The 21,396-nt window shown below is 25.3% G+C and overlaps 2 protein-coding genes across 7 annotated transcripts in view; one reads left to right on the top strand and one right to left on the bottom strand.

Annotated features, from left to right (window-relative positions):
* The window catches only part of LOC111626614 (diacylglycerol kinase 1-like), a 165,280-nt gene extending 148,328 nt beyond the window's left edge, over positions 1 to 16,952 (top strand). For 5 of the 6 annotated variants that reach the window (XM_023370050.1, XM_023370053.1, XM_023370051.1 and 2 more), the window contains exons 3-16: positions 266 to 342; positions 456 to 599; positions 3,579 to 3,783; positions 4,601 to 4,735; positions 9,850 to 9,975; positions 10,215 to 10,264; positions 14,867 to 14,941; positions 15,035 to 15,154; positions 15,497 to 15,614; positions 15,731 to 15,819; positions 15,901 to 16,017; positions 16,098 to 16,196; positions 16,278 to 16,364; positions 16,812 to 16,952. In XM_023370050.1, coding sequence (XP_023225818.1) covers positions 266 to 342; positions 456 to 599; positions 3,579 to 3,783; positions 4,601 to 4,735; positions 9,850 to 9,975; positions 10,215 to 10,264; positions 14,867 to 14,941; positions 15,035 to 15,154; positions 15,497 to 15,614; positions 15,731 to 15,819; positions 15,901 to 16,017; positions 16,098 to 16,196; positions 16,278 to 16,364; positions 16,812 to 16,910 — 1,541 coding nt within the window. In that variant the 3' untranslated portion in view covers positions 16,911 to 16,952. Of the gene's footprint in view, positions 1 to 265; positions 343 to 455; positions 600 to 2,104; positions 2,255 to 2,367; positions 2,512 to 3,578; positions 3,784 to 4,600; positions 4,736 to 9,849; positions 9,976 to 10,214; positions 10,265 to 14,866; positions 14,942 to 15,034; positions 15,155 to 15,496; positions 15,615 to 15,730; positions 15,820 to 15,900; positions 16,018 to 16,097; positions 16,197 to 16,277; positions 16,365 to 16,811 lie in introns of those variants that run through there. The other variant, XM_023370056.1, reaches the window with a different exon arrangement.
* LOC111626613 (MATH and LRR domain-containing protein PFE0570w-like) lies at positions 11,032 to 14,093 on the bottom strand. Its single transcript, XM_023370049.1, has 2 exons — positions 13,716 to 14,093; positions 11,032 to 13,252 (listed from the first exon to the last, which is right to left on the bottom strand). Exons 1-2 carry the CDS (start codon positions 13,981 to 13,983, stop codon positions 11,037 to 11,039), a joined length of 2,484 nt encoding a protein of 827 aa, XP_023225817.1. The 5' UTR covers positions 13,984 to 14,093; the 3' UTR covers positions 11,032 to 11,036.
* Positions 16,953 to 21,396: the final 4,444 nt, after the last annotated feature.

Below are 21,396 nucleotides of genomic sequence, written 5' to 3'. Positions count from 1 at the left end.
CAAGACTAGGGGTGCATAAGGTATGTGATTTCTTTTATTTAGACAGAAATCAGTTCTTAATATTTATTTTTATCGTGTCTAACATACCTAAATCTTTGGTATCCTGGGACAATAACTGTAACCGTAGTGACCACGTATCTTATCGACTTGTTCTCTAGGGTCCAATATAGTAACACGTAATCTTAGGTAACATCCAGTTGCTATAGTAACGCGTTTTTTCCATTCCAATTCTTCCTCGTCACTTTTTTTATTTTTATCATTTTAGACTCTTCAAAGAAATTGAGTGATGTTTTAAACGAATTCAAAGAACATGGAGTTCTATCTAAATATAATCCAGAAGGGGCAAGTTGTTGTATTTTTTTCCATTATAATCACGAAAATTCAATCGTTTAAATAATTATATAAACAGTGTATTTTTAGATTAAATTTAAAGTAGTTTTTCAATCTCTTGATAGGATATCGATTACGAGGGATTTCAGGTATTTATGGATACTTATCTGGAGATGGAGACACCCAGAGAGCTTGTGAAACGTCTTTTCCTGTCATTTGTCAAGAAACCAGTGCAACAGACGACAGTAGTTGATGGTCGAATGTTAAAAGTAAATCAATTTTTAAAAATATTTTCATTAAAAATTATTAAAAATTTTATTGAAATAAAAATCTAAAATTTAGTAAATTTTTTTTATCTCACTAAATTAAGATAACTTTTTATTTCTATTCTCTTTTCAAAAATGCCATTTAATCTCGGTCACGTTCTCTATTTTTAATATCCAAATTTCATATTTAATCTGAACATATTTGTTTATCCAAAATTGTCGAAATCACCTTTATTCTTCATGAGTTCAGCCTATAAAATTTTCTAAAATATAAACCCAGTAGGGAGGCGATAATAAAAATTCAAGATAAACCACAAAATTTTCTTAAATTGGCATCTTAAATTGGCCAAAACGCGTTACGAGGTCTTAGAAAAAATTTAAAAAATATTTATATATAAAAAGCCGTACACTTATCGCATTTTCAGAGAATTTAAGATAGGAGAGAAGAAAATTATTTACCAACTGCTAGAATTTTTTTTTTATTGCGTGATGGATTTTATTATAATTTTAAAACTTTATATCAGCTGACAATTTTTTTAAATATATATGTTTATTAATGTAGTTAAATATCATTTAGGTTTTTTAAATGATTTTTTTTCTTATTCAAAAATGTAATTTATAACTTCGTACCTTAATTAAAATTATTATACGTTTACTTATTAAAAACTGATTTAATTAAAAGTAAGCTTTAATACAGTTGTAACATTTTACTGTACCTATACTTTACATAATATTAAATTTATATTTGTACTTCACTAAATATTATAATGATGAAAACAATCATTTATAGAGAAAAATGATATTTATACTATTCTGAATCTGATAAATCTTTATAATTAGATTAACATAATTTTTATTATATTAATTTATAATTTAGANAGATATAACTCTTGTAGATATATAATAAGGAAATTATTTTAATTTATATAATCTTAAAATATAATAAAATATATTGCTTAAACTCTCTAAATAAATTTATGATTTAAAATCTTACAATTTAAAATGTAATTATAATAAATTTTAAATATAAAGTATTTTACAATAAAAGTTATGCAATATTTGTTAGTCATTAAGACTTAATAAATAATAGAAGCTGAATTTTTAACTTTTAAAAATTAAAGCGATTTTGTGTATAAATTAAAGTATATTATAATAGTTTATGTTAATATTATATTTTGTTAAAAACTAGTATACAACATTATCAAATTTGAGTTAATTCAACAACATTTTCTTTTAAATAAGTGAGTTTTAAATATTAAACACGTGTCGCTCGTTGGATCTTTTTAACTAAGTAAATGAAAATAATGTAGAAAACTTGATGCGTTAGTATGTAGAAAATTGTGATTTCTTTTATTTAGACAGAAATCAGTTCTTAATATTTATTTTTATCGTGTCTAACATACCTAAATCTTTGGTATCCTGGGACAATAACTGTAACCGTAGTGACCACGTATCTTATCGACTTGTTCTCTAGGGTCCAATATAGTAACACGTAATCTTAGGTAACATCCAGTTGCTATAGTAACGCGTTTTTTCCATTCCAATTCTTCCTCGTCACTTTTTTTATTTTTATCATTTTAGACTCTTCAAAGAAATTGAGTGATGTTTTAAACGAATTCAAAGAACATGGAGTTCTATCTAAATATAATCCAGAAGGGGCAAGTTGTTGTATTTTTTTCCATTATAATCACGAAAATTCAATCGTTTAAATAATTATATAAACAGTGTATTTTTAGATTAAATTTAAAGTAGTTTTTCAATCTCTTGATAGGATATCGATTACGAGGGATTTCAGGTATTTATGGATACTTATCTGGAGATGGAGACACCCAGAGAGCTTGTGAAACGTCTTTTCCTGTCATTTGTCAAGAAACCAGTGCAACAGACGACAGTAGTTGATGGTCGAATGTTAAAAGTAAATCAATTTTTAAAAATATTTTCACTTTATTAAAAGTAACTAAAATATCTCCGCATTTTATAAATTAAGCTATCGATAGATTGAAACATTTTAAATATTTTTAAAGAATAACATTAAATTTTCTTTGACTTTTAATTTATCTGTCATCGTCAATTATTAGTGTCATATTGTTATTCATTTTTCTAAAATATTTTAAAGAAATTTTGACATTTGAAAACTGAGGATAGAATTCTTAACTCGTATAAATCAATAAAAATCTTCTGGCATAATCATGAAAAGTGGTTTTTCAATTTTATTAAAGAAAATAGTTTGTAACTTTTTACTTGGTAGATATAGATTAATAAATCATTACTTTAACATTACTATTTTTTTACTACAAAAGCACTGTTTGAAGCTACAAAAGTAATGTTTTGACATAGCAAAACATTGCTTTTGTAGCTTCTGTGTCAAAAAATTATATAACCAACCACCCATATTTAAAATTGGTTAATTTATTAATAAGATACAGTAAATATTTCTGAAGTTAGATATTATTTGATTAACTTTTTAAAATAATTCCCAAAATACTTCAGAATTTCATTAATATAGAAGAGTTCAAGTATTATGGATCCAATAAGACTTCATCCCAAAAAGCTTCTCACTAAATTAAGTGGTATTTGATTATATCCTCTGTTCTCTTCTAGTAATGATTACATCTAAATGTATCTAGAACATCCGAACATGCCATATTGCAGCCATTACTTGCTATTATGGCATAGTTGAATTTTCCTGGAATGTTTTTTCCTTTCAAAAATTTACTATTGATAAAGCAAAATATGTGAAGAAATATCTTCAAATTTCATTCTTTATATTTTAATAATAACACAATTTGTTATCTAATTAAACTATAAATTAGGATTATAAATCTACTGATCTCATGATTCATTAGAACATTTGTGAACTTCTGTGAACAGTTTATACATAAATATTTAGTCTTTTGAAAATTAATTCTACAGAGTAATTATAATTTATAAAAATCGATCTTTGTTTGGTACATTTTGGAAAATTATACTTCTGTTTTATAGATAGCAGCTGTAACATCAACGACTGCGTGTGCTCCACTTACTCCTCACACAGGATCAATGCCCGATCTAGCTAAAGAAATACATTTAGAGACAAAAGAAGATAAACATTATAGTTTAGCAGAAAAGTTACACGGTTTGACGGAAAAATTCCAGAATTTAGGTCATCACAGAAGCGATAGTGATAGCACCTCTAGAGGGAGAGCTGGTACGTAATTATTTCAATGTTAATAATAAAAAAAACAAACAAATACTTGAAAAATTTGCATGTTATAAAAATATTTAAATATTGGACTTTAAATAATGAAAAATAAATTAAATTATTAAAATGTTAAATAATCAGTTGGAATAAATTACATGATTTAACATTAAAAAGCATGTTATTTGTGTTTAAAACTTCTTTTATTCATAGCAAGTAACCAAATTTATATTTTATATCTGAATAAAATTCTAAAGACTGAAATCGCAAAATTTCTATCGACCTTATACTTTTCGCTTAAAGAGAATATAAATTTTAAAAAATTAATTTATTGTTCTAAACTTTCATTTTAATTATTATTTTTATAATTAAATTTAAAAACTTTCTTAAAATTCGTATTCGATGTATTGATTTTCTAAATTAACAAAGAAAAATATTTATAAATCCAATTTTTAAAGCATGAATTCGATTATAAATTAATAATTAACAATGATAAATTAAACTAATCATTTCAACAACAACAGAAACTTAATAATTTGATTGAAATTCAGCAACAAAAGGATGAAGTTCAATAGCATTGAAATTCGGTCTTTTATCTCTTTCAAACATCTTATTTACTAATGTTATTGTAATCTTTAACAATGAATAGAAGCTATCCGTGTTATTTTAAAATTCGCAGGTCAATAATCAATAAACAGTTATTAATTATTATAAATTTCTCAATTCTCTCTTAAAATATTTATGAATATATCAAATAATAAATAATCTATGTAATTTAATTATTACGATACATTTAATTAAGTTCAAAGTAATTATATTTTCACAGGAAGTGCTACTATTCATCCGATTGTCACCGTTACTCATAATTATGGAGATAAATCTTTGGATTCCTCTCCAAATAACAGTCAAGTATCTCGAAATTCATCAAGAAAATCGAATAGTTCTACTCTAATACACAGTGGTAAGCTTTAAATAACGCTTTAATTCAATTTGGCATGATCATGTTTATATTTACTAACGAAATTGTTGATGAATTTATCTTAATATCTTTTTTTATTTATAAACATAGAAAAGGCAAGGATTATTGTATAATCTATATCAGAGATACGCAAACTGTAAATCGTATCCTCTTCAGAACAATTCCAAAATTCACGGTCCCTTCTCAACTCACGAATAAATAAAAAACTGTTTCTATGTTAGCACAAATAAAGCAATATGAACAATCATTTTTTCTGTAAATAAACTAAGTCGCTAATTGGTAATTTTTGACTTTAATTAGATCAACCAAACACTTATCGCCCAAACTTGATGGGAATGCTCGTTGACAGTGTTCGAAACACACCGTATTGTTAATTGCTGAACACTCCAGCTGACAGTGACATGATCTATCATTGCACATGTTTTTTCACACTTCTATATACCAAGTAATCCTTGATGTGGTTATCATTATTATTTTTTTTTATTGATGCATCCAGCCTTATAAATATAGTATAATATTATTTATATCAAATATATACGAGTTTATATATAAAATAGAAAATTAGCAATGTTTTGTTTGAATATTTTTACATCAAAAACTTGAATATAAGTTTTAAAAATCTAGCAAATTTTTAACTTTGAAAATTTCTTCATGAATAGAAAGCAAGTATTATTCATCGATAATTTTTGCTGACGTATCCATTTCGTCTTTCTGACATTTTGTAATTTCAAATTTAAATCTCTCAATATTTCATAGCATCATTTATGCTCGGGTATTAACTGTAATTGCCATTAAAATCTAGAGGTGTCAAAGCTGTCACTCTCTAACTGTGTTTAACAACTTAAAATCTTTGCGGCTTTTAAAAGAACAAATGGACTTAAGATATTTAAGCTGCATGAAAATATTCATGATATTAGAGATGATAAAAGACGTCTAAGATTTCTTAATTTGTATTCGCCAATTTTCTTCTTCTAAAATATCAGTTGTGTCATCACATAAAAGCAAATATATTAAATTATCTATTTATGAAGACAAACGACTTGTTGATTTACATTTATTTAAAAAAAAACTAATGATAAATGTAACAAGATTTATTCAAAAATATATTTTGTTACGCTTTTTTTTTTTTTTTAAATTTACCAATGTTTGCAGTTTGTATTAATAGTTTCGAATATGCATGTGTAATTATTTATCATTCTAAGTTATAAGTTTAATGCTAATTTTTAAAATGTAAAAATAAAAAAAACTGAGTAGCTTAGTTGTTATTGTAATTAATAATTAGTTATAAATGGTAAAATCTTTCAGTTAAAATACATATTTTACATATTTTTGTTTTTCCGGGCTTTTTTGCAGGCCCACAGTAAGACGACCGAATGATGAGGCCCGATAGATCCCAAAAAATTCGTGTTTTTTGACTGCCCTGATTAGATTCCGGATTAGAGCGATTCGCTAATGCCTCAACTCCTCGTCCTACTTTGCATATAAAAATTTATAAAATTTAATATTAAAATTACGATAAACTAAATACACAATTAAATATTATTGATACTGATTTACTCAATGTTATATATTTTTCATTGAAATTAATATTAAACAATAATGGATTCACTAATTTTATTGTTAAGTTTGATTAAACGTTTTAATAACATTGAGAGGATATATTTTTTAAAAAAAATACTCGAACTTTTGTTTATATCATAATGCGAAAATATTTTATTCAATTTGGTGTCGAGAAAATAATAAGTTTATGCCAAAAATCATGAAATTCATAAAAAATGAAACAAAAATAAAATAAAATAAAAATTTATTTTCTAGTAGGTTTTTTTAAAATGAAATATAGAATTTTAGTTATTTCTTTTTTAAAAAATGAAAATTTATTGTTTCAGCTTTAAGAATTATTCATAAACAAGCGAAATTAAGCATAAAAAATAAACTGAAACTTTTGCATAATTTGTAAAGTTGATTATCAGAAAGAACGTGTCAAATTTCAGTCAAATATCGATGTAGCATCCTCCTAGACATAGCCATCCTGGTAAAGCTCTAATGAATGCTGGTAAATGGATCTTCTGCACAAATATTAAACACTTAGTAAATTCAGTACGATTTTGCATTTCCAAACACATTATTATTACCAAATCATATAGTAATGAAGTTTGAGTTTTAGTTTCAAACTTTTACAAATTTCATTACAATATATAATTCTTATTTGATGTACAGTACTTTAGTCTTAATCCACACTAGATTTAATGCGAATATCAGAGATGAGCAAATGGTGGCGTTACCGAAGTTTGGTTGTACAGTACATAATTTTGAGTTTTGTCTAATTTCATTTATTTTATTCAATGAGTTATGAAGATATAAACAGAGATCAGTTTGCTTTAAAACGAAAAATAATTATATACAGATTATCGAATATGTACAGAATTTGTATTTAAAATTAATTAGAGAAATATGAGTTTTAAAAATTGAAATATTATATAAAGGGAGTAATGGCAGTTCCGTTTCTAGAGAGCTAATAAAAAAAGGAACATTTTTAAATACAGTATCTCTTATTGAAGTAGAAACGTTTCAAGTTTTTACATGAATGCATTACAATGAATAAAATATTATTTAATACATTAAAGTCATGAGTTAAACAGAAAACAAACAATAAAAATTAATTTTCATACATGATTTTGATGTTACCGAAACCAAAAACTGGCCAAAAGTGCCACAACACGATAATTTAAAATTTTTTTCTATCGTCTGAAAATGTACTAAAGTCCAAATTTAGCATATGAAAAGCAATTTAGGGGTGTTAAAATGTTATGTATATCCCAGAAAAATTCCAAGGGTATTTTCCGACCGAATGGATTCGATCCGGGCTCCCTCGGATCGGTAGGATGTTGCCCAACCGTTTATTTAGGCCTCTATTTTTGGTAATATAGAATTAAACGCCTATGAAAATACGATAAAATTGTTTTCTTTTTAATCTATAATTTTATTTATTAAATAAAAATTTTTTGATTAAGCTCTCTGTTGCAATATTAAAAAGATCAAGGAAAGTTTCGATTCCTTTCAGAATAAATTAAAACGAAAATAAACACAATTTACATTGAAATAAAACAAAATTTATTGTTGCGCTCGTTCAAAAGAAATCTGTTGTCATTAGAACCTATGAGAAATCTATTAATCCTATTATAAAGACAAAAAAACAAATCTAATTCTGCATCTCTTAGATCTCATTTGTCAAACTTGTATAATCTCATGATCAAAATACAATTCGATGGAAATTTTAATAAATCATCAAATCTTCATTTTATAACAACAAAAATTGATTTTATTCTAATTTTTTAAACCTGTTTTAACAGTTCAATTTTTTTCTAATTTTATTGTTTAAATTTATATCTGCAATAGTAATTTTATTATAAAAATATAATTTTATTAAATGTAATCATTAATTTCTTAAATATTATTTGATTCCTTGCAGGTTATATGAATCAATCAGATTCAAAAACTGACTTTCAATACGTAAAATTTAAAATTATTCATTCTAAGAAATTCTAAATTAATTAACAAGATTATCATTTTGTTTTATCATCAAATTTATATTTAAATTTCCGTTTCAATGAACTAGAAAATCAGCAAAGAAAGAATTTAATTTAGTCGAATTTAAGACAAAAATTAATTATTTATCGATTAAAAAAAAAAATCTTAAAACTGTTCATAAAACGCGTAAACATTTTAAAACATAACGTAATGCACCTCGTCTAATTCCATAAAATAATTTACGAGTATCAGAAGCAACGCCGCAAATCACTTCTCATTCTATCAAATGTAAATAACGTCGAAAATAGAAGCGAAGAAAAACACATGTTCGACATTTACCGAATAAATGACTTTGCAACTCTAAGTTAATGCCTCTTCTGCATTGCTTTCGCTTCTGACGTGATAATGACAAACGTTGCTCTGACAACTAACTAATACAGATAAATACTGTTAAGGCTAATGTCAGTTTATCGCCTCTAGAGATGTCTCTTCATCCTTATATTGATTGTTTAGGAATAGAAAAACAGCTTTGTTTTATTTTAATTAATTAATTTATTTATTTATTTTTTAGAAATTTACTTTAAAACTTATGCTTTAACTATTATTTTCGAGGAAAAATTTTTGATGAAATAAAATAAAACAGAGAAAACATTAATAATCTAATTGAAAATTCAATTGTTTTATAATATTTCTTCGTTAACTCGATTATGGTTTTTTTTTTGCTTTTCTCATTTCGGGTATTTTGAATTTGTTTAGCGAGAAAAACATCACTAAAATAAACTTAAGTAATTGTTTATTCTTTTAATGGAAATTAGAAGATTCTATTTATGGAAAATTATAGAAAACATTCGTTTAGATGCAATATATTTTGGTATATACTCGTACTGATAATGGTCATTAATATAGCCTAAGTAATGTGTTTATTTTTAAAATATATATTTATAAAAATCGATTTTTCAGTCTGCTTTGATTTAACTTTACCTAGAAGATGAATTTTTGTAGCAGAAATCTTATATGATGTTTGTAATTTCGAGAGTTTTTAATTTCATAAAAAAATTCTTAAAGGATTTTTCTAAATAAAATTTATGCTTTATAGTTAAATATTTTGTTAAAATAAAAAGTATAAAAACCGAAAATATTAAGGAAAAAGTTTTTTTTTTAATATCAATGCTTTAAAAAAGCGAAAATATCAATTGAATTTAAACTTAGATTTTGGAATTTTTGTGTTTTGAATACATGTAAATATTTTTATATTAAATTTTATAATTTAGTAGATTAATTTTAAGAAATAAATTCCATATAAAAAATAGGTGTTTTGATCTTGATAGTTTAATATTTAATTTATATTCTAATAAATGAAAACAAAAGTGAAAAATGCATGTAAGAGAATTTGGCTTATTTTTTGAGGTGGAAACAAGAATTAAAATTATTCAGAAGAAAAATAAAGGAATAAAAAATCCTATTGTGATTTTTTTCGGCCACAACTCGTAATTAATTAAAAGAAATTGAATATAAAAACTAATCATAAAACAAAATGATATTTACGACTTTGAATCTTTACGTTTCAGTTGATTTGAAGCCTCCAAGGAAGGCCAGCAGCCACATCGATGTTCTCTCCCTTCGCGTTCCTCTCAAGGATATCGTCTGCTACTTATCATTGCTGGAAGGAGGGAGGCCCGAGGATAAGTTGGAATGTAAGTTGCTGATCTTTCTAATTGTTCAAAAGATATTCCAAGTCTTGAATAGAATATCGTTAAAAGTCACGTCTTCTTACAACTGCCATTAAATGCATTCATACGAAAAAAAAGTCGCAAGCAGAAGAATTTTGAACAGTTTTTTTACACGTATTTTTTTCAACTATTTGCTTAACTGTATATATTTATTAAATAGAATTACATGTTTTATTTTTGATAAATTCTAATATAAATTTCAGTTATGTTTCGTCTATATGATACCGATGGAAATGGCTACCTCGACAGTAACGTAAGTTTTTTTTTTTTTTTTTCTTTCTTAACTTCGGCATATCTACTTTCATTTTCTGTTACGTCTCATTAATTTTTCCCATTTTATATATTAAAATTTCCTTTTATAAAGTTTAAAAAAAGCAACGAATAGAGAACTTATTGATTACCGCTTCATTTTTTTTTCTTTATTGTTTTTCTGTAAATATACAGTATATTAAGGTAAGGTTTTGTGTCTTCGTAAATAATTTCAACTTTAAATGTGTTTGTTTATAAATATCATTTAGAAAAATAATTTTATTTTCAACTTTAATAACTGGTAAAGAATTGGGCCAAACTCCAAAAATTAAAGAGTAACGAAAAAATAAAATATCGTAGATAATTGACCTCCATTTAAATATTAAAATTTTCTTTTACTTGTTATCTAGTTCATGCAGTTTTTAATAAGAATACAGTAACATGAAAGTGTATAGACACATTGATATGAAAATCAATGGCACAGAAACTATTCGGACCATTAAATTTATACGCCTATACATTGTTTTCATTCTTATAATTTGATATATATTGTAATTTTAAAATAGTAAAATTGCATTAATAATATTTCGTATGAATTAAATTCTAAAGCTGTTTATTATGAATAAAATATAATTTGTCGTTATATTTTAAATTATGTCATTTTTTTCTTTACGATAAACATAAATTTTAATATTTGTTATGTTTAAATTTTATAGATTTACTTAAACCTGATTTTTTTTTTTTAAATGTTTATTTAAGAGTAAATCTTGATGTAATTAAAAAATTTTGAATAGTAGATGTTCAAAGATTGGTTTATGGAAGATTTTCGAAATTCTTTCAGAAGATATTTTATTATTTGATTTTCTTTTTTGCACGTTTTTGTGTTTCTTTCGTTCTGCAAATACTTTTTTATATCCTTGATACTTAGCTTTTATTTTATTCCATTTGCTACTTTCTTCAGATGACTTTTTATAAATTTCGATAGATTTTGATGAATAATTGTTCATTTCATCTATTGAAATAGAAATCCTTGAAGTTTCTTCTCTTGGGATTTCCTGGATTGAATTTTTTGTAAAAATTTCAGAAATAACTTGAGAAGATTTTCTAATGTGTTTCTTTGGCTTCTCTAAAATCATATACGCTCGTTTATGTCGATTAGGCTCTCTCGAATCCTGGTTTTTATTTTCTCTCTTCTCTTTTTCGTTAAAGATGGAAGAATCCTTCACGAATCTTTCTTCTGTCTGATCGTAAAACGAAATTACATCGATTTTTAATTCAGAAGTTTTCTCTTCGTGAACCTTTTGTTTTGGTGATTGTTTATTTATTGAGGCGCCAGATTTACAACTCGATAAAAGTTGATTATTAGACGTTGACGAAAGTAGTCTAATACTATTTGGATCAGTTCGAACTAAAGTTGAAAAATGTGTCAACGGAGGAAGAGTTCTAGAACTGTGGCGAAACGAAAATAAATTTCTATCATTTTGAGATGTCTCGAACTTCTGTCTAGCTTGTGAAAATATATGAATGATCTCTTTCGGTCTTATACAACAAACCAAAGATATAGTTAGAGATGCAGGAGAGCACTCCGATGAAACTATGATCATATGATTATGCGCTGAAGGCTCTATTACACTTGAAGAATTCACTTTGACTGTAGGAAGAAGGTGTTGAGTAATTTCTTCAATAAAAAAATTTTGATACGGATGACGCGATACGGGAGGTACAAAAATAATCGATTTTAATATTATTCTCAATGGCTCTTCCAAAATTTTTGTATTTGATTGCATCAATTCGGGAGGATTTGAAATCACCAATGACTCTTCTTTCACTTTTGGTGAATATTCTGTCACTTTTAGAGCCATTTCTACATTTTTAGTTTCTGAGTCTTTTAAATCTGTAATATGATGATAAAATCCGGTTTCTGACATTAACTCAAATTTCTTCGTTGGATTCTCGATTAGTTTATTATTAAATGAAGATTTGTTCAATTTAGTTTTATTTGTTCGTATTGAAGGCGCATCCGTTGCTGAAACATTTTTGTTTACTTCTTTTATGATATTGCCTTTATAAGGCTGAATTATTAAAATCTGATTATCCAATGTTATCTCATGTGGTTGAAAAGATGAGGAAATGGGAAGAGCTGATTCAAATTCTGGTTCAGATATTATAGAGGCTGCATGTTTCTCAATTGAAAATTTTCTGTTGTTTGAATGATAATTATTCACATTTAATAATTCTTCATAGTTAATAAAATGATTGCTTATTTTTATTTCATGTTTTTCTAATTGATCACTACTTTCATCAAACTTCATAAATTTATCCTGTTTGATATTTAGACAAAACAATTCATTTACTGATTTTCCTAAACTTTTTCTCCATGAATTAGTTATAGATAACTTATCGAAATTTTTCGAATATTTTAAAAATTTAATAAAATCTTCGTAGTTTATTTCTTCACTTTCTTTAGTCTGATCCGAAGTTTCTGAACACGTATAACTTATTTGAGATAAGTTGCGTGTCTTATTTGTTTCTATACGTTTTGATGTTGTAGCATCTCCGTCATAATCTTTAATGTTTTTAAATAATATCCCTTCTTCTATTTTATCTCTTTCATTATAACTTTTGTCTGTCTCCAAGAAAAGTTTTTTCAAAATTTCTATTAAGTCATTAATTAATTTTCGACGTATTTGATTTTTAGAGACTAATTGTATAGATTCATGTTGTAATATTTCTTGTAAGGCTTGCTTCACATCTTTTTTCTGATCAAAACTAGGAATGATATTTTGATAATTTTTAAAGTAAAATAGTTCATTGATTTCGTTATTATTGATTTTATTGGAGATTGAAAAAGTGTTTAACTCTGAATAGATATTTGAATGATTTTTCAGAAATTTTTGCATTATATACTCTTTATCAAGACCTAATTTATTTATGCTTTGGACAGATATTGAACTTAATTGTTCTACTAAATATCTTTTTCTTCCAAGATCATCTAAACAATTATAAATTATCCAATTTATTTCAGTTTTAAATATTTAAAACATATTTTAAATAACACGAGCCAGATTATATTACACTTAAATTTGTTTTCGGGAATTTAATTAATATCTATTAATATTTTATCATATGAATTTGTAGAATATCAAGTTAGATGCTTAATAATATTTTTATTTATTAAAATGTTTAAAAAATAATAAATAAATAAAATTTCTAGTTTATTGCTATTTATGATAAAATTATTTTAAAAAAGAATAATTAATTAGATAATTTTTAAAGCCAGAAATATAATTAATTAAAAATTAAAGTTATATAAAGTTTAATTTTATAATCGAAAACTCCAATAAATGAAATCGTTAAGGATTATTTGAAAATCACGATAACAAAATATATTTAAAAAACTATAGCATATAATCAAGGTCATGTTAATTTAAAAAAAATTTTGTAAATAAGTTTACCTTTGTTTAAATTTTGCAGTCTTTGGAGATTTATATTTTCATGAATATAATTGTTTTTATTATAGTTAAAACTTTCATAGAAACTATTACTGGAAATGCTATATTTTCTCTTGTTTGTCTTTATAGAATGAGAAGAATTAGAATAATCGATTGCACCTTTAGTATAATTCTTCCATAAATTTTTCACAAAACTTTTAAAACTTCGCTTCTTATTTTTTCTTTCAATTGTTTTAGAAGTTATATCCGTATATTTTGTTACTTTGCTCATATTTTACCTTCAAAATAATATCTAATTCTTTGATGATTTTCGATGGCATCCGTGTATAAGAAATCGTCTTATACATTGAAGACGTAGAAAGTTTCCGATAGTGTTTCAAACTTAAATAATAATCAATTATTGATGTAAAAAAGAAATCATTTTAATTGTTATTTTTTAATAAATCTTAAAAATTTAACTTATAAGAAAATTAACATAAAACGTATTTATTTTGTAAGATAAGATATAAGCAAATAAAATTAAATCTAACGAAAAATAAATTATATAAATTAAAAATTTAAAAAAAAGTTGTTGATGTTATTTTAATTATATTTAAATAATGAAGTTTATTAAATATATTTTTAAATAAGTTTCAAGTTACTTCGTTAATTATGAAAATAAAATTAAGTTTTAAATTACAGGTTAAACTATTCAAGAAATAAATAAAAATACAAAAGAAAAATATACTTTAATGCAGATTTTTTTAATATATTTATATTATTACAAAAAGAGCTCTTCAATCATTATATTACTTTAAAGATTGACATTAAGAAGATACATTTTCCATTTGAGATCATTCCTATTAAGTAAAGTTTTTCTTAAGAGCAATTTTCTTCTACAAAAATCGAGTTTTAGAAACTGCATAAAAGAACTTAAGAGAGTTATTGTAATGGGGAAAATTTAATTACAAAACTTTTAAAGCAAGAAATTCCATTTAATAGAAAAAGCAATATGTTTCAGGTTTCATTATTACTTAAATTAAGATAAATGTAATGTAAACAACGACCCACGGTTATTACAACAAAATGTTAAATTTAGCTTTGAAACGTTAATGTTATCTCTAATAAAGCTAATTTATTTTTATAAGATCTTACCAGAAACATTTTTCTTGTAGGAGATGGATTGCATTGTTAATCAAATGATGAGTGTGGCTGAATATCTTGGGTGGGACGTCACCGAGTTAAAACCAGTAAGATATATATTTGAACTATTTTAATCGCTTAAGAGTTATTTTATATCCGACTTATTTGTTCTGTTAAGTAATTATGATAAATCGATTTAGATCTTACAAGATATGATGGTCGAGATAGACTACGATGCTGACGGAACAGTTTCTATGGATGAATGGAAAAGAGGAGGATTAACGACTATACCTCTTCTTGTTCTCCTGGGATTAGATGCTGTAAGGTTTATGTTGTTTTTGTTAAAGCTAATGGATAAATAATATAAATTCAATAATCTTTTTAGGCAAATTATGAGGAAATCGATAATAAATCTTATTAAGTATAACTATAAGATTCATTGGCATATATAATTATAGATGTATATATGGGTATATTAACATAAATTATATGTTATACAATTATATACCAAAAGGGACTACATGCCAAAAGATCTTTTCCAGAAGTCTCCTGGGAAAAAAATTTAATATCAATATAGTGTGATTAGAAAGATAAAATTATGTAATTGTTATTGTACTACAAAAATATTTTATATGATTAACATTATATTAAAATTTAACTAGAATGTGAAAGACGACGGTAACCATGTTTGGAGATTGAAGCATTTCAATAGGCCTGCTTACTGTAATTTATGTCTCAATATGTTAGTCGGCTTAGGAAAAAAAGGACTTTGTTGTGTTTGTAAGTATAAAATATTTATTTTCTAATGTTTAATTATGATTATATAATAATTGAAATAAAGCAAAAATAATTTTATACTATTTAAAGATTAATATTTTACGCATTTTTTAAAATAGTTTGCAAATATACGGTTCACGAAAGATGTGTTCAAAGAGCACCCGCTTCTTGTATAGCTACTTATGTTAAGTCTAAGAAAACATCACAAGTAAATACCTAATACATATATATATATAATACGGATATAATTATTAAATAACTAATACATTTTTTTTTTATTTTAACATAGGCGATGGCACATCATTGGACAGAAGGTAATTGCACTGGTAAATGTAGTAAATGCAAGAAACCGATTAAATCTTACAACGGTATAACCGGACTACATTGTAGATGGTGCCAAATGACGGTAAAATATTGTTGTTTACAATATTTTCACTGAAAATTGTATTAAAAATTTATATTTGAAAACTGTCAACATACTTTCAGCTTCACAATCATTGTGCCTCACAAGTCAAGCCCGAATGTACTTTAGGAGAGCACAGAGACCACATTCTTCCTCCTATATCAATTTGCCCAACTGTTTTAGTGAGTTTATTTCTATAAATATTCTGCACGAGTTTTACTCTTATAAAATTTTACTTTTGTTTTTTTATAATAAAAATTCAGGAACGTCAAAGAAGTGTATCTGCAGGGCAGAAAAAGAATTTATCTCGAACTGATTCTGTTGCTCCAAATGAAGGAGGACATAACGTGGTTTGTAATCATTGTTATTATTATTATTATTTCAATTTGAAATTATAAGTTATAATTAAATTTAATATTAATCAAATATCGAAAAATGTATAAATGTAATTATCTTTATTTCTAAAAATTCTAATTCGATTAGGAAACGTCAGGTGTAATTATATAAATTTTTTCTGTTTTTAAAAAAATTTTCGGTTGTAAACATTTTCTGTTTAGAAAAAAAATCAATAGGAAAGTTATAGAATGTGCTGATTTTAACATTGTATCGAATTTATAAAATCAGAAATATAGATCTGACTAGAATATAATAAGAATTCGGTTAAGAAAAGCACGTTTTCCTCTTGGATATGATTTATACGTGACAAAATTTTTAATATACGTCTTTTTTGATTTTAAATTAAATATAATAATATCTATATTTAATATATTAATTTGTTCAAATTCTTATATGTGTAGGTATCACCGGTATCATTCCAAATCACTCCTTTACCTGGAACACATCCTCTCCTCGTGCTAATCAATCCGAAGAGTGGAGGAAGACAAGGGATGAGGTAAAACCTTTTGTAGTTAATTAAATATATAATGTTTTAATAATGTACGCAAGGCTTGTGATTATAAGATATTAATAGATTAAATGCGATAATAAACATTGTGTAAAAAAAAAGAATATTTAAGTTATATAAGAGAATCAATTACCAGTACGATATGTAATTTTCATCGCATTTCAAGACTTTTATCTTATTTTTATATATCTAAATAAATTAATATTATTAAAAATACATTTCTCATAAATCTTCGATTTTTCGTTTACTCCAAATCATTTTATTTTAACAATTTATTGTCAAATTCAATAAATAGCATCAAATTTTACAGGGAGGGGGGAATTAAAAGAGAAGAAAAATAACGCGGCAAGTGATTTTCAATCCAACAAAAGAAACAAAAAAATATAATCGATTTTCTTACAACAAAAGTCTTTGAAAGTAGTATATATAATCAAAATACTCCTTTCAGAATATTTTAAATAGATTCCTTTACAAAATAACAATGAATATAAAAAATTCAAAACTATATATTGACTTAAAAATCGGAAAAGTTGCAAAACTTTTTAACATTTGTTTAATAAACAATAGTTTTTAAAAGTGAAACGAAAAACGACTTATTTATTTTGTTTAATGAATAAAATTCCGGATTAATTTCTATAGAATATCTGACAATTTCTAAAGATAATGTGGATAAAATAATATAGATATGTTTTATTATTTAAGCTTACAATTTTGTGGAAATTTTGCAGTTATTTTTTTAACTTTATGTGCGTCTTTTGTAGTTTAATATTTCTTTCAAAAAACTATTATAGTTTATTTTTTTCAAGTGCTCTAACTTTTACTTCTTCGCGTACTAATGTAATTAGTTTTTTGCACTTTGATATCTTTCAAACAGCAAAAAATGATATATTTTTACATTGATTTTTATTAGCTGAGATCTACTTCAAAATAAAGATAACACAGCTAATAGTATTTTATATTTTTAACCTATTTGGCTCAGAATTATTTTAAATGAATAATTTTCTTATTCATTTATGGCCTTTTACCCCCCTGTAGGTACTGCGAGGGCTATTTCCATAACCAAAGAGGGTCCTATCAGGCCTACAATGGGAGGTCAGGTGAACCCCGCTCCTCAGTTGACTGAATGAGGCAACTGAGGAGCGTGGTTCAACTGATCCCCGCTCCTCAATGCTCAATGAGGCAATGAAATTAAATAAATTTATTTATCTATCCACACATTTTTATCCACTAGTTTATCCACATACGAATGTTATTTTAATTTGTTTCATTATTACTTTTTATTTATTTATATTCTTCTTTAAAGGTATCGATTAACCTTTTAGATATTTATCGAGAACAAAATTCTTTCGCAAATAACACATTATCTATATAATTTTTTTATAATAATAATTATTTTCTTTATTATTTCATGTGATAAATTCCTTTATGAATAGAAAATAGCGAATTTTTAATATTTTATTTCATCGTTCTTGCAGAATTTGATATAGATTAATTTTTACTTTCTCGGCTACTATATATAACAGAGGGAAAGTATGGCGATCGGTCAAAGAAATGAGCCTCTAAGATTTTTAAATTTTTGGACTGAAGGAATCTTGAAATGTCAAGAAATTCAAAAAAATCCAGGGTTTTTTTTTTCTAAATTTTGCAGTGGTTTGTGTATTCGGGGAATTGATAATATTACATTTTGATGATTAAAGGTTGAGAAGGTGGGAGACAGAGGAAGTCGTATGTCGTATTTCGAGTAAGGTAGGGCTTAATGAAGATTTTACTCGTTTTTGGGCTGCAATTTGAAAAAAAAATTGTAGACCTATAAATTCCCACTTTCGTCTATCTGTCCGTCTGTCTTTCCTTAATCTCGAGAACGGAATTAAATAAATGAAATCCGAGTTTGGGAAGCTTAGGGCATCAGGCCCCGATTAACTGTATATCGAACGTTTCCCTATAAGGAATTAGATGACCGCCACGACTCCATTGATAAGTATTATGTACACGGGCAAGAGACTATTATTTTGAGGTGGAGAGCATATATTTTAAATTAAATAAATTAAAAATATAATATTAAAAATTTCAGTCCGGCATTGTGACGACGTCACAACAAACAATTGCTCGTTAGCATTTATAATTATTATTTTTTTATTATTATAAAACTCATCTCTAGCTTAAAAATTATGCTTTTTGATATATTTAAATATAATTGAACCTGTCTATCTCAAACATGTTTATCTCGAAAACCTCTTTATCGCGAAACTTATTTTTTCCTTTGCATTTTCAACATAAATTTAATAATTTTTCCTTGATTATCTCGAATAATTTTCTCCCAAAACCGCTATATCTCAAATTATAGACTGAAGAACAATTACAAATTCAAAACTCAGCGACTACATTTTAATAGAATGAATTGCAGTTGATGAACATCTCTTGCATTATAGTACATAGTTGTAATTAATGCTGCTTTTCTCTGGCTACGAGTTTGGTTTGCATCTTATTAATTGCAGAGAGTTTGGCATCAGAACTATTGACGAACTATTTTTTTAAGGTTTGTCAAAAATGAACTTTATTTTGTACCTAATACGGGTGTATAGTGTACTGTACTTGCTATTATATTAATAAAATACTATACTTCCAGTTAAAGCTATTACTGTTTACTGTGTAAGAACCTATCTCGAATTATTTTCTTTCCCGTGAGATTCGAGATAGGTTCAACTGTAATTAATAAGTTGTTAATAATATATCATAACAGATGGCGCCACTAAAATTTTAAATTTTTTTTGTCGGGAAAGTTATGCAACTCGTTGCTGGAGTTTTTTCCTAAGATTTAAAATTATCATTTACTATTAAAAAGTTAAACTTTTAAGTTTTTATTTATAAAAAAAATGAAATTTACTGTATATATAATTTTTATTATATTTTTATTAATATTTCAATNCATGATACTAGCTCGAAGTTGGTGACGATGGCGTCTCCGGGGAAGTTATGCAAATCGTTGCTGGAATTGTTTTAATTGGGCTAACTTCCTCTTTTGGCTAACTTTGGACTCTTCTGGATTTGTCACTGAGACCTTAAGCATTGGAACAACTTTTTCAGTGTTAATTAACCAAAATATATTATTCAATTATTGTAATTAAATTTTAATTTCAAAATATTGGGAAAAATTCCTAAAGTAATTCCATAAAATTTTTAACACAGTTTGAAAATAAATTGAATCTTGACTTCTTTAGTGATAAACATAAATTTTGCTAAAGGGAACTAATCACACAGAGAACACACCGGTAATTGAGTATGCCAACTTTATTATACAAGGAAACTTTATTTTCCTTGTGTAATAAAGTTGGCATAGTCAATTACCGGTGTGTTCTTTGTGTGATTAGTTCCTTCAGCAAAATTTATGCTTATCACTAAAGAATCCAGCAGGAGAACGAGTAATAATTAAACAACAAATGAATCTTGACTACCTATTAATTTCAAAATATAGATGTTTAATAAAAATAATTTAATAAATAAAATATATATACAATATTCTCTTGTTTTCAATGTTTTTAGCATATGATAAGACATACATTTCTCTTCTCGTTTCTATTTAATTTATTGAATACTTAATGAATTTGAAATAATTAATAATCTGAATAATTTTTAATAAAATGATATCAAGTATCATTAAAAGTTACTATAATTAAAACTTTAAATATAATTTCGAATTAATTCGAAGATTATTATAAAGTGATTTAACATAAGTTATATTCATATACATCAGCATATTGAATAATACAATATGTAAACATCACATATTATAATGATTATTATGATATGTGATGTTTACATATTGTATTATTCAATATGCTGATGTATATGAATATAACTTATGTTAAATCACTTTATAATAATCTTCGAATTAATTCGAAATTATATTTAAAGTTTTAATTATAGTAACTTTTAATGATACTTGATATCATTTTATTAAAAATTATTCAGATTATTAATTATTTCAAATTCATTAAGTATTCAATAAATTAAATAGAAACGAGAAGAGAAATGTATGTCTTATCATATGCTAAAAACATTGAAAACAAGAGAATATTGTATATATATTTTATTTATTAAATTATTTTTATTAAACATCTATATTTTGAAATTAATAGGTAGTCAAGATTCATTTGTTGTTTAATTATTACTCGTTCTCCTGCTGGATTCTTTAGTGATAAGCATAAATTTTGCTGAAGGAACTAATCACACAAAGAACACACCGGTAATTGACTATGCCAACTTTATTACACAAGGAAAATAAAGTTTCCTTGTATAATAAAGTTGGCATACTCAATTACCGGTGTGTTCTCTGTGTGATTAGTTCCCTTTAGCAAAATTTATGTTTATCACTAAAGAAGTCAAGATTCAATTTATTTTCAAACTGTGTTAAAAATTTTATGGAATTACTTTAGGAATTTTTCCCAATATTTTGAAATTAAAATTTAATTACAATAATT

Source organism: Centruroides sculpturatus, unplaced genomic scaffold (genome assembly GCF_000671375.1).
Source record: "Centruroides sculpturatus isolate CEXI.00-Female unplaced genomic scaffold, Cexi_2.0 scaffold362, whole genome shotgun sequence".
In the NCBI taxonomy this organism is placed as follows: domain Eukaryota; kingdom Metazoa; phylum Arthropoda; class Arachnida; order Scorpiones; family Buthidae; genus Centruroides; species Centruroides sculpturatus.
The sequence above is the reverse complement of the archived record's forward strand: the minus strand, read 5'-3'. Positions and strand labels throughout refer to the sequence as shown.

Coding starts and splice junctions, on each gene's coding strand:
- LOC111626613 (XM_023370049.1), bottom strand. CDS start 13,983: ATGAGCAAAGTAACAAAATATACGGATATAACTTCTAAAACAATTGAA. Junction 13,253..13,715: donor ACTGCAAAATTTAAACAAAG/GTAAACTTATTT, acceptor ATAATTGTTTAG/ATGATCTTGGAAGAAAAAGA.